This window comes from Trichoderma harzianum (assembly GCF_003025095.1).
Source record: "Trichoderma harzianum CBS 226.95 unplaced genomic scaffold M431scaffold_6, whole genome shotgun sequence".
NCBI classification, from domain to species: domain Eukaryota; kingdom Fungi; phylum Ascomycota; class Sordariomycetes; order Hypocreales; family Hypocreaceae; genus Trichoderma; species Trichoderma harzianum.
In genome coordinates this window covers 647,801-660,364 of record NW_020209254.1, presented here as the reverse complement: position 1 = coordinate 660,364, position 12,564 = coordinate 647,801, and the positions used below count along the sequence as shown (strand labels likewise).

The 12,564-nt window shown below is 49.3% G+C and overlaps 6 protein-coding genes across 6 annotated transcripts; 1 reads left to right on the top strand and 5 right to left on the bottom strand.

Annotated features, from left to right (window-relative positions):
* Positions 1-849: 849 nt before the first annotated feature.
* M431DRAFT_494872 (hypothetical protein) lies at positions 850-1,782 on the bottom strand (the record flags this gene model as incomplete). The annotated part of the gene is made up of 1 exon (XM_024917294.1): positions 850-1,782. The coding sequence occupies one exon, from the start codon at positions 1,780-1,782 to the stop codon at positions 850-852; it is 933 nt and encodes a 310-aa protein (XP_024774325.1).
* A 659-nt stretch (positions 1,783-2,441) lies between these two features.
* M431DRAFT_115436 (hypothetical protein) lies at positions 2,442-3,512 on the bottom strand. The gene is made up of 3 exons (XM_024911934.1): positions 3,219-3,512; positions 2,795-3,150; positions 2,442-2,725 (listed from the first exon to the last, which is right to left on the bottom strand). Exons 1-3 carry the CDS (start codon positions 3,434-3,436, stop codon positions 2,502-2,504), a joined length of 798 nt encoding a protein of 265 aa, XP_024774324.1. The 5' UTR covers positions 3,437-3,512; the 3' UTR covers positions 2,442-2,501.
* Positions 3,513-4,061: 549 nt separating this feature from the next.
* On the top strand, positions 4,062-5,940 carry M431DRAFT_530792 (hypothetical protein). Its single transcript, XM_024920804.1, has 2 exons — positions 4,062-4,341; positions 4,416-5,940. The coding sequence occupies exons 1-2, from the start codon at positions 4,285-4,287 to the stop codon at positions 5,856-5,858; spliced, it is 1,500 nt and encodes a 499-aa protein (XP_024774323.1). The 5' UTR covers positions 4,062-4,284; the 3' UTR covers positions 5,859-5,940.
* A 414-nt stretch (positions 5,941-6,354) lies between these two features.
* M431DRAFT_494869 (hypothetical protein) lies at positions 6,355-8,186 on the bottom strand (the record flags this gene model as incomplete). The annotated part of the gene is made up of 2 exons (XM_024917293.1): positions 6,355-6,371; positions 6,566-8,186. 2 exons carry the CDS (start codon positions 8,184-8,186, stop codon positions 6,355-6,357), a joined length of 1,638 nt encoding a protein of 545 aa, XP_024774322.1.
* Positions 8,187-8,962: 776 nt separating this feature from the next.
* M431DRAFT_84579 (hypothetical protein) lies at positions 8,963-10,071 on the bottom strand (the record flags this gene model as incomplete). Its single annotated transcript, XM_024923446.1, has 2 exons — positions 8,963-9,847; positions 9,901-10,071. 2 exons carry the CDS (start codon positions 10,069-10,071, stop codon positions 8,963-8,965), a joined length of 1,056 nt encoding a protein of 351 aa, XP_024774321.1.
* Positions 10,072-10,767: 696 nt separating this feature from the next.
* On the bottom strand, positions 10,768-12,046 carry M431DRAFT_519947 (hypothetical protein). The gene is made up of 4 exons (XM_024920409.1): positions 11,765-12,046; positions 11,650-11,696; positions 11,537-11,600; positions 10,768-11,480 (listed from the first exon to the last, which is right to left on the bottom strand). The coding sequence occupies exons 1-4, from the start codon at positions 11,814-11,816 to the stop codon at positions 11,233-11,235; spliced, it is 411 nt and encodes a 136-aa protein (XP_024774320.1). The 5' UTR covers positions 11,817-12,046; the 3' UTR covers positions 10,768-11,232.
* Positions 12,047-12,564: the final 518 nt, after the last annotated feature.

The window sequence follows — 12,564 nt, the reverse complement described above, 5'->3', positions numbered from 1 at the left end:
ATGAGAAGAAAAGAAGGGTAAAAGTAGCCAGAAAGAAAGAAAGAAAGAAAGAAAAAAGTGCAGACTAATCGCTGGGATGGGCGGGTTGATTAATATCGACTCCCGCAATCCTCCAGCTAGGCCAGTGTAGGCGTTTGGTGGACCGCCCCCTTTCCGTGTGAATCGAGCTGAAGCAGACCCAAAAATGCCGTGCGTCGACAATACAAATCACTACACAGAAGGATTCCATGGCTTGCATGGCCATCTCAATCTACCTATTAACAGCCTGCAGATCATACACCGGCGACTAGGCCGGAAGTGGGCGCCAAAACGCTGGGCTATCTAGCCGACCATTTGTTTCTTTTTTATCCCGTCTAATCAACAAACTGACAAACTCACGCTCAAACTCGGTTGGTGGAATAATGGACTTCCTCTGGGAAAAGGAGTGGAATCGATTCTTGCTTCATCATACCTAAGTCATCCTCGCTGGCAATCACCTGTGCCGGATATGATATCTCCCGAGCGAGACCCCAGAGATTCTCTAATAAGCATGACACGACTTCAGTCTCTTTGGATGGCAGATCCTCCGTCATACTGTACATGGCCAGCCTGAACCTTTGATGGACTTGTTGTTCGAGGCCTGTTGGGCAAAATTATGCTAGTAAGATACGACTCCGTCTCGATTACTCAACATTCGCGCGGCAAGATTTGCTGGCTCCAGCTCTTCGAGACCAGCACGGCATAAACCCGCCTGATTACTATACACGTCAAATCCCAAATTCCAAAATCCGAAACCACAGCTTGAGACGCCTTGTAATGTACAAAGTACGCTTTCTCTCTCTCGTACTCTCTTTCTTTCTTTCTAAATTGTCACTCCAAGCCGCTGGCGAAAAAGTCTACCACCTTTGGTCCCGTCTCTCGCAGGTCGTCATATAAATCAAAGTGGTTCTTGCCCGGCACCACAAACAGCTCCTTGGGCCTCCTGGCCTGTTCAATGGCCGCCTGGCTGTAATGCAGCGTCTGAGCCTCTGATCCCGCAATCATAAGAAGCGGCCTTGGCGCTATCAGATGCTGTAAATTGAACGAGTCGTAGCTGACCATGAGGTCGTAGCTCTGCGGGGGAACTCTTTGGGTACTTCGTTCGTGTTTCCCGCGCTTCGTACCGTAGTATGCGGCTGCATCCCTGAAGAAAGAATCCGCGCCCTCGGCGACCTTGGATGGGTCCGTCTCGAACATGACGGGCGCCTCGGGCTTGGACGTCGGGTTCTTCGCAGCGTTGGACCGCCATTGGCCCGCGGCCTCGAGAGCCGTGGCAATGGCCTGCGGGTTCTCCCTGTGGTGCGGATGGACGCCGCCGCTGCGCGTCATGCGCCCGACGCAGGCTGCGCTCACCGTCGCCAGGCACTGGATGCGGCTGTCTGACTGTGTCGAGTACGAGGCGTATCCCCCGGAGGCGCAGATGCCCAGCAGCCCAATCTTTTCGGCGTCCACTCTGCCGCTCAGCGTCGTCAGGTAGCTCACCGCCGCCTTGATGTCTTCCACGCGCTGGCGGGGGTCTTCCAGCCCGCGAGGCTCGCCGCTGCTCTCGCCTTGGTAGCCGGCGTCGAAGATGAGGGTGTAGAAGCCGGCTCTGGAGAGGAGCTTGGCGTAATCCGTCGACGTTTGCTCCTTGACGCCTGTCATCGGATGGCTTATGACGACCGCCGCACCCATGCGATTCGGGGACCCTGGCTCCGGCACGAAGAGCTCCCCGCAGATTTGCAGCTGAAACGCGGGAAAGAAGACTTTTGTAGGGGGAGTCATGGTGTAGATGTAGGAGAGCATTGCATTCCCTAAGCAGTGATGTACTTGGATCGATTGCTGGTAATGAGCAAGAGGCCGTTTACAATTCTTGTTATTAAGTCTTTCAAGATTCTTGAATCCCAATAGAATCTCGAGACTTCGAAATGGAATTCTTTTCCATTAGTTTTGTAGCCTGTAGCCTCCGACGACGTTTAGGTGACGTCGGCGGTGCTTGGGTGGGCGGATCAGGCGATTCTGCGTCCGGAACAGAGCATTAAAGTTTGCGCCATCGCCCGACTTTTGATAGGGACTTAGACGCGGATAAATCGAACGAGGATTAGATAGGGCTATGTATAAACCTTTCCGAGGTCGGTCAGTGTCCGTCATTCCAGTGATATTTAGTACCTGATAGCAGGTAACTGGAGACGGATAGCCCGATGACAGCTCCGAAGTCTCGGGGACTCCACCCATGCCGATGCCCCACAGTTTCCGGCCATCAAGCTTTTGGCTTATAACAGTTTGAGCTTAACAATCCAAACCATACCTATATATCGCTTACCTATTGCGATGTAAGAGAAGAAGTGTAGCGGATTGAATGCTCATCCATCCTGACAATGGGACATCACTGCATAACCATGCAAAACACAAAAGGACATATGAGGCATTGCAAAACAAAATTTCGTTTAATAGTGGTTCGCTTGCTCTGAAAGGTCTTATACAATTGTCCAAGCTCCGTCTCTTTAGGGCTGGAAATGAACCGCCATGGCGTTGGATATAGCATTGAACATCCCGTCCCTCTTCTCCAAAAACTCATGTGTTTCTTCCACGGTAGAGCCATGAAGGTTTCCGATGATGATTATCTCCTTATCTGTCGCAAGTTGGGCATACGCTTGTTCAGTGAATTGGTCGAGGGGCATGCCCAGAGCTCGACCACGCTCAATGCCCATGTAATCATGCAATTCAGCTATTGCAGACGTCAGTGTTGCTCACTGTCAAGTAGCCTCACCGGAGTCTGGAGAAGTGGAACGCTTACTTTGTACAGCTGGAGGCAACAGCTCAATAAACTTGACCTTTGAGAAGCCTTGGTTCTGTCGTCTAAGACAATCGAAAAAGGACCGGAGCGCAGCTTTGGAGGCACTGTACGCTGGCATGACAAAGGCGGGAATCAGGCCCAAGATTGACCCTGTGACGATGATGCTGGTGGGGTAATCCTTCTTCAGGAGGTGGGGCAGAAACTTGATGGTGAGGTTCACGACTGAAGTGTAGTTGACGTTGAACTCATGATGGAAAGCCTCGAGATCGATTTCTTCTGGGCGAGTAAGTTTGGTTTGGGTTTGAGTGCCCGAGTTGAGGAAAACGCAGTCCAAGTCGGGGTACGTCTGGACAACCCTGAATTCCAGCCACTGATCAGCCTTTGCTCGTCAACGCAGTAAGGTTAAGGCGTATATCATGCTCACTTGTTGACAAAATCGTCGAGACCAGCCCTGTCGGTGACATCAAACCGGATGGCACTGGCACGCTCTGCGCCGTGCTTGGCCACAAAGGCATCAAGCCGCTCCTGGCGACGGCCAACGGCGATAACTTTGGATCCTTCTTCGATGAGCTTGTCTGCCATGGCAGCGCCGATGCCAGCGGTGGCGCCGACGAGGAGAACGCGCTTATACTGAAACACCATTTTTGCGTATGTTTTTCGATGTAACTATGAAGTTGAGTCTGGTCTGTTCATGCAGTTGTGACAGCCTTGGTTCAGGCAGGCGACCTCTTATAAGACATTGCGATGTCCGGAGTTAGCAACCAGATGGAAATATCAGTGCCGGACTTAATTTCGCCGAGCTATAACTTGTTGAAGTCATCGTCAACCCGCTCACTGGCTGTTTCAACGGCTTGCAGGGGCCAAATGGAGCGGTGGATATTTTGTCTTCCGGCAGACCAACAGCAGTTGAGTGGTGGTTGTACAGTCGTCGACGCTTAGAAATCATGTCCCAAATAGGCATTGGTCTCGCGGTTTGACTTGGCTTTATCCCCGGTAGTTCGATTTGCTGTGCAGCGATCAAGTCAAATGTAACCCAGAAGAGAGATAAACTCGGTTCGCCCTCTTCATAACCCCGATCTCCATGCCTGAGGAATGATCTCGGCAAGTCAAATACGTTGTATCGTTCTGGAAGGGGGCAGGTACGGGATCCACCGATCTAAAACTCCGGAACGCTAGCCCTTGTAGGCCTAGCGCCCGCTGTTACGTAGGCCGCTCTGGAGGCAAACCGACACGCCGACTTTTAGCCCCGAGATGCAACCAACTTCCGCAGACGCCCAGGCTGGAGATTGCACAATGAAACTTCATCTTTCGACAAGGCCGTCGACTGTATGGAGTGCGTGCAATCGCTGTTTAGCGCCTTGATCGTCTCTTAGTGCCAGCTCTATTTGTCATCCCTCAGCGCGTAACCGAACAGGGGTCTGGTGTCGTACCGGTACCTCTTCACTCCCCTTGCCATTCATACATCAAACTAGACACTGGAACCTGACGAAATGGTCTATCGGGGACCCTCCAAAGATTGTCTGCCGTGCAGAAAGCGCAAGCTCAAAGTACGGATCCCGCATGTACACCATCCTTAGTCACATGAGGTTCGCTTGGCTAACGCGGAAATGGGGGTTTCTAGTGTGACCTGCGCAAGGATGGATGTGGCCAGTGTCTGCGGGCCAACATCTCGTGCTTTGGATACCGAGACTCAAATGAACTCATCTTCCGTGACCAGACGCGCAGCGTTGAGCGCAAAATGCTAGCTTCCAAGGCAACGACGGTGTCTTTGCAGTTTGGCACCCTGAATCACGTCATCTTGCCCAACACCAGCAGCAGCTTGATTCCGCAGCCGCAGACGCCGTGGAATGTGCGCGCTCGCCACGACTTCTTTGCTCACTATGTATTTGGCTTATCCAGCAGCTATAACATCTTACCTTCCTTGTACGAAAAGGCAAAAGCGGATGATCACTTGTCAGCTAGTGTAGACGCAGCCAGCCTCGCTTTTGCGGCGAATAAGAACCCGATAGAATCAGGGGAGTTGTTCCGGCTAGCAGCTCAGCAATACATGATTGCTCTACGGCGAGTCAATGCAGCTCTCTCTAACCCAGAACTCTCGAGCGCCGATTCCACGCTGCAATCGGTGCTACTTCTCGACCTCTACGAGAAGATCATGGGTCGTGACCTCAGAGCGGCGGCGCCTTGGCTGGCCCATCTTAATGGGGCTCTAGCACTAATCAAGGCTCGTGGCTACAATGACATGATAAGAAGCGAAGTCAGCAGAACGTTGGCCAACAAACTCTTTATAACCCTCCTCATCAGCTGCTACATTGCTTCTCACCGGATACCGGAAGGCGTGGCGGAATTAGGGCGAAGACTTGACATATATCACGACAAGGATGATGCCAAGTGGCGCCTTTCCAAGATGAATCAACGGATGATCAATTTTCGAATCGATGTTGCCGAAGGGTTATTGTCTGACCGCGAGATTGTTGCAACGGCAAAGGACCTCCACGATGCGTATCGTGAAATTGAGGATACCGTATCCCAGAGATGGCAGCCCAGGAAAGTGATGGCATCGGAGGAGGACCCCGCCTATCGATCTCTCATCTTTGCAGATTATTACCATGTTTACAGGGACCATTTTACAACGCAAGTGCGCAACACTGTTCGAATAATGCAACTTCAGCTTCAAGCCTACATCCAAACCCATTTGGAGGATGACGGGTCTGATGAAGCGAGCAACACACTTGCAGAATCACTGAGCCGTACGGAGCGCTTCGCGGAGGATGTTTGTGCCGCAGTACCCCCGTTTATCCTCCCCGCCGCCCGCCCGAATAACAGCATCCCTTTCTCCAGTATTCAGACGCTGAAATGCGGCATCCTCCTTCCAGCGTTGTTCATAGCCGGCAGTGCGTCGAGAAACCCTGAACTGCGTATATGGGCGATTCGCACGCTGAGATACATGGCGGCATCTGGGGATATACGGTCGGCGTCGATGACTGCTGATATGCTCGAGAAGAATCCGGGCATGGACTTTAGGTACATGTACGCCAGGCTAGGCGGATATGCATTCACATCTTGAGCAGTCACGCGGTTTTAGCTTATCTTGTTGTCTGTAATTTTGGTAGTACAATTAGCGAATTTGTAAAATAGAGAGCATGCACATTTCATTCATCTGACTTCCAATCTTGACGAATTTCCAGAACAGATTCGTCAAAAATTGTGACGAATAAACTATTTTGTAATCCTGCAGTGGATTACTAAACTTGGTGAAGCCATCACTAATCCTAAGACACCATTTTGTCAAGCACACTTAACTCGCTGTAGCCTTGATTAGAATAGGGATCCCGAGGCTGAGTTTACTACTCCATAGGTAGTTGACTATTGTCAATCGTTCATAAGCATCTCCGAACTATTTCCATTGTTGGCTTGGTTCCTGTTTGCCAGTTGTTTGGTTGAAGCTTCATCTCATAGATGGGTTCAGATGTTTGATATCTTACAAGTGGCATTTAATCTCTATTTACTTTTCTCTAGTATTTACTACTACATTTACCTTTATCTAGCATATACTACTATATCTACATTTCTCTAGTAGCTGCTATTATAATTATTTATCTTTAGTATTTACTACTATAACTGTATTTGTAGTTCTTCCTTTTCACAGTACTCTCAAAGTCTACCTTAATTGACAGCTACCGCTCATGTTACATGACTGTTCACCTTCTACGGGAACCTTTTGGGTATTAACTCTGCAAAAACAAGAAGACTGTACAGGAATGTCAGCTAAACATGTTGCAAGCTTCAACGAAAGCTCGAGCAATTTAGCCTCTGTTGTTCGCCCTAGTAACGTCAAGCACTCGTGATAACCACACAAAGCCCAGATATTATTTGGATGCTGATGGCCACGCGGTAAAGACTCATCGAGGCCGAGATCTTCTGCATAAGCCGTAGCGGCCTCCTCCACACGGCCTTGTTCCAGCAGCAGCGCCGCATAGGCGTGACGGGCTGGTTGCATCCAGCCCCATGGTTCGCTGTATAGACGCCTGTCATCCAGATGAATCGATCGACGCAAATGCTCAAAGGCTACTTCATGGTTACCCCGGCGGTACTCAATCTCTCCTGCCAGCATTGCCTCGGCGACTTTCAGAATGTCAACACACTTGTTTGGGTAATCCATTCGTGAGGACGGTATCCGAGATAGAGCTTCGATGAAGAAGGCTTGTTGTTTCAGAGCTTCAGTCACGTTCCCAGTGGCGGCATAAGCGACACCTTTTGCATAATGAAGCGTGGCGGTGGTAACACAGTAAAGAGACTGATTTGTTGGTAGTGTGAGATTGATGATATCATTCCATCGGCCGAATCTGATCAAGATGTGAGGCCGAACAGCACAAAAAGCTTCCAACCAATCTGCCATAGGTGGATATTCAACCACGAGCAGCCTCTCGGGTGTCGCTTCTTCCAAGTGAGTGCAATTGTCAAGAGCAACTTGCGATTGCCCGCACATCATAGCCGCGTATATCAGAGAATGGTAGTCGTGAGCCCGATAAAACGTATACATATTCATGCCACTAATCTTTTCCACAAATTTTGCATCTGCCTTAACAGCGGCAGTATTGGCAGCAACGGCACTTCGGTAATCTCCAATAAGAACGTCGATATGCGATGGCATGTGGTTTAGATGGCCACTGTCTGGCACGAGGCCACGCAGCAGGTCGGCTGAAGGAACGGCAACTTCGGGTGTACGTGACATTTCCATCAAATGAATATGTAAATAAAGCAGTCCAGGATGTCTGTCGGCGCCCTTTTGAGTCAATGCCCGCGAGACAGCTGCACAAGCATCAAGTGTGCGGGCATTAGGGCCCGGCTTGCCGCTGTATGGATCCCACATAGCCCAAGGAGTAAGATTCATGAGGGCATCGGCATAAAGAACGACAATGTCCAAATCTCCACTAAACTGCTTGTACGCGGTCTCCATTGCACTAGCATACGCACGATTCCACACCGAGTAGTCGTCGGTCGGAGTTGGCTGGGGATATCGAGCGACAATGGCGTGGATAAGAGCCTGCTCGGCTGGACTGGCATTTCTTATAAGTTTCAATGCTTGGCGTGACGCGCTGTAAGTAGCTTCAAGAGCCATCTTGAGATCTTTGGGGTCAAATAGACGCCACGCCTTGTTGTAATACGGCCCGCGGGTATACGCCAACCCCCAGTATCCCATTGGGCAGTCCGGGTCTGCTATAATGACTTTCTCGAAACAATTGGACGCCTCCTGGGTGTTGAAGCCATAGGCCCAGATGAGTCCACGATCAAACCACCGCTGAGCAATGGGACTTTTGGTTGTGATAGGACGATGATATGTTCCGAGATTGAAGTAGCCATCATCCTCGAGGGTAACCAGCTGCTTGTCCATCGTGTTGGCCTTATCCTCCGACTTTTTGACTTTCATAATCAGAATTCAATGTAATGAGTTAAATATGGTATGTATGCGACAGCAGTTGGAGCCTTTATAGTAATTTGTGTCCATTGTGAGTATACTGGCTCGTAAACGCCACGCCCTTCTAGTCGCATACGCCCAGATGACTAGATATTTTGCTGTTCGGAAAGACTGCCGTATTTGTGTGAAAGTTTCCAATCGACCCACAACCATATAAACGACGTAGGTAAATGTAAAACAGACTGGAAACATGCATAAACTACAAGCTACCGCAGAGGGGTCTGCAAGGCTTAGACCAGGCTGGCTCTTGCGTTTATAAGCTTGGGGTACTCCAGACTACTCCGAAGTACTCCGATTTAGTAGTTAATACTCCCCGCCTGTCAAACAAATTAGCTAGGGACGGCCGACCCTTGTTCAACTAGGTTACCGATATCCGATGGAGAAGAAGCTGTCAGCAGCAGCTCAAAGAAGTGGCTAGGCGTCATATTGTCGCTGCAAGTAGCTGAGAGTAAGAAGTAGCTAAAGCGGCTTATTAGTATACAATAAGAGGTTGATGCCTTTATTGTCTTATGTCGTGTTTGCTGTCTGTCTTTTAGCTACTCAAAACGGCCGCCAGGGCATAGCTACAAGGCATCATAACTAACATACATCACCACCGGCTGAAGAGACATCGCTTTGAAATATGTTATGATAAAAGTGGCATATTGCTAAATATTGCATACTCATACTAAAAAATGACTTTTGTGGTCAATCTAGTTTCCAATCTGGATAACAACCTTTCCAAAGTGCTTGGCCTCCCACTGGTACTGGTAAGCCTTCTTGATGTCCTCAAAAGAAAAGAGGTTGGAGTCGACCACGGGACGAATCTTTGCAGAGTCAATCGCCCGGTTCATCTCCTCAAACTGCTGTCGAGAGCCGACAAAGATGCCACGGACAATGCAGAGGTGGTTGAGAGCGTCCATCAGAGGAGGTTGCTTGTCGGACGAAGTGAGGAAACCAATGATGGTAATGACACCCTCCAGCTTAATGGCCTTGAGTGACTGTGCGACGCTTGCGGCGCCGCCAATTTCGAGAATGTGGTCAAATCCCAAACCTCCAGGAGTCAAAGCTCGAGCAGCCTCGCCCCAGTTGGGGGTCTCCTTGTAGTTGATAACGTGGGAAGCTCCCAACTTCTTCAAGGCATCGGCCTTGTCACTTGTGGAGGTTGTAGAGACAACGGTTGCGCCGGCAGCAACGGCAAACTGAATAGCTGCAAGACTAACGCCACCGGTACCCTGCGTCAAGACCCAATCGCCGGCCTTGATGGCCTTCGACTGCAGTCCGTACAGGGCGTTCCATGCAGTGAGGGGAGCGCATGTCAGAGTGCTAGCTTCAACGGCATTGAGAGAGGATGGGGCCTTGACAAGACAGTGCTCGCCAAAAACGCCGTAGTTGCGCAGTGTGCCGTCAACCGCACCACCGAGGCCACTTCCAACAGCCTCGGGAGTAATCGGGCTCGTCTGGTGGTGCTCGTTGAAGAGAGTGCATACTCGGTCGCCCTTTGATACTCTGGTAACCTTGGGTCCAACGGCGAGAACAATACCAGCACTGTCGGAGCCAGGAACAACAGGCGTCTTCATGGGAAATGGGTAGAGTCCCTTGTAAAAGAGTCAGCTCGTAGATGGCGCTGAGGGGCTGTATGTCTACTTACCCTTGGGATAGCAAGATCTCTGTAGTTGAGGGAGACAGCTTCAACCTGAATCAACACATCATGCTCGCCGAGCTTGGGAAGAGCAACATTGTTTTCCAGAACAAGGCCATCGAAACTGTCGTTGACGATGTCGCGGACGGACCAAGCTCGTGAAGTGGTAGGGAGAGACATTGTAATGGATGATAAAGTATAGAGAGATTTTAGAAGAGTAAGGTGACTTTGTCTGCTTGAATTATCTTAAGTTATTGCTGATGGAGTGGAATGATATGTATTTGGCGGCCGTCGAGTAGTACTTATATCCGCAGAAGAGGCGAGATGTGTGGGAAATATGGAATCATAAATCCGAGTGGATATCTACACCATTGTCGAAAGTCTCGAAGACTTACTTCAAGAACAATTTGGGGATGACAAAGAGGCCTTCTCTATTATTAATGAAGATTAATTAGCTGCCTCTTCTACACTTGGACTGAATCGTCCAACTTCAAGTTTGCCCTGCCTAGTAGTCCAGACAGTGTTAGTTATCGGCAGTTGAACCGAGGTGGAGCTTTTTGTGTCAGACTTGTCTAAAAGAAGCTGCTTACCCAGTATGAATTGTGACAAGTTCAAGCCTTAATTACTTGTTGGTTTCCAATATACTGAGGAATCAAGCATCTTCAACAACTCTTTTGGAAAATGAAATCTGGAGGTTAGAGCTTCATTGGCTCGCCCCATGCGCAAGCGTCGGCCGACCCCTGTCAGCGCACGGGCAAAATGGGAGATGCGGAACGGAAGCTAGGCCTAGATAGCGTCGGCCGACCCCTGCTCTTCAAGCGGCGTACACAGTCTGCCGTTGATTACATGAACACTGTCATGGTGATAGTGTATTGGGATCAAGTCTGCTTGGTTGCTTCTGATCGCTGAGTCATGAGAACATTATTTATAACCAATTCGCCCAAGTCAGCCAATAAAAGGCTCATTTTTGGCCCGTTTACGCCTGTTGAGTTGTTTAGTTAACTATCCAAAAGGGCCAATGGCTTCTGTCCTTCGCATTACTTCCCCCATTGCCTCGTGCCCTCTTGATCCACGATAAGGAACCAACTCCCCAGTATGAGCAAGTTCAAGTCATGTATGAACTATGGCAATTTTGATTTGAATATATGACTATTCCTCCTCGCTTTGGTGGTATAAATGTCGGACGACTCCGAGTAACATGGTGGAAACTTCGACTTTGGTTAACAGTATTCACTCTCTGTCAAAAGTTGCTCTCCAGAAGTACCAAATTTGACCATATGAAGAACTTTTTTTCTTTTTTGAGTAACCAACAGAGCCATAAACTGCTGCGTTGTTCATTGTCTAACCAAACCGAGGAACTTGGTTGGCTCCCTCTGTTGGTAGGACAAAGCTCAACCTCCTCTCACAGTAAAACTCAAGCCCCACGTTCTTCAGGTCAGCTGCTCCGTTATCCAGTCCGCCGCTCTTAATGACAATCTCTCCCGGCATGACGTCCAACACTCCGTACAGGCTGGATCCGCAGTTGGCGCAGAAAAAATGTCTGTTCTTCTTTCCAGAGTCACCGATAGTGTCGTAAAACTTGGGCTCGCCTGATATCAATTAGAACTAGTGTTGTGATTCTTCATAAATGAAAGAGTTTACCTACCTTTGGTGACCTGGAAGGATGCTTCGGGGACTACGGCATTTGCGGTGTACGTTGAGCCAGTCCACTATGAATTATTAGCGATGATATTCGAACGGAGTTATCTTGACGCCTACCTTCTGGCAGTCTAAGCAGTGGCAGAGAGCCGTGAGCGTCGCAGGGCCTGTTGAAGCATTCGCATTAGAGAATAAAGTGAAAAGTATGCCATGTTATTGTGTGAAGACAACTCACTGCTGCTGGCATAAGCCACCTCTCCACACAAGCAACTTCCTGTAAGAGACATTTTGTATTGAATAGTTTGAATAGACGATCAACAACTATGATTCAAGCTTCAATTCAGCTCGACGGGGGATATATATACTCGTACGTCCATCTCCGAGAGTGCGGGGTGCCTGGGCGTCTGAAACTGGTAGTTGTATAGTTACACGGAGTGATATGGATTCGGACACATGGAAACCGGGGTCAGGCACGAGCCATCATGCGATGGTCCGCATTCGCCCGCGATAGTCCGAGGATCTACACGTAATAAGTTGTGCAGATACGGTGGGATTCGCAATGTATTTATCCACAACTATTTGCGAACATTGCGGTAATAGTCTGAGGGTGGATTCCGCTTCTAGCCGTACAGCCGTGATGGAGTCGAGTTGCGGCGGCAAAATTGGACTTGGCAGTATGTTTGAATCCCAATTAGAGGCATTGTGTGATGTTATTGCATTAAGTGCAGAAATGTACGCGTACCGTTCGGACAAATGGAATATTTGCCGCTCCACGGGGCCACCCTGGAGTTAGAAAACTGCATTTACCGTATATGCGTTGTAATACGACGTGAAGAGTCGATTGTCATGAGGCTTTAATTTCAAATTGGTACGTATACTCGTATACGTTCAGCTAGGATTATACTTAATTGTAAGCCATATAGTGGCAGATTGAGTCGCTTCAAAGTGTATCCGAGAGTATCGAGTTTGTAAGATTTATACATTACAATAGCCGTGACAGCCCAGTCTCTCGCTTTACAGTTCGCGCTACACTGT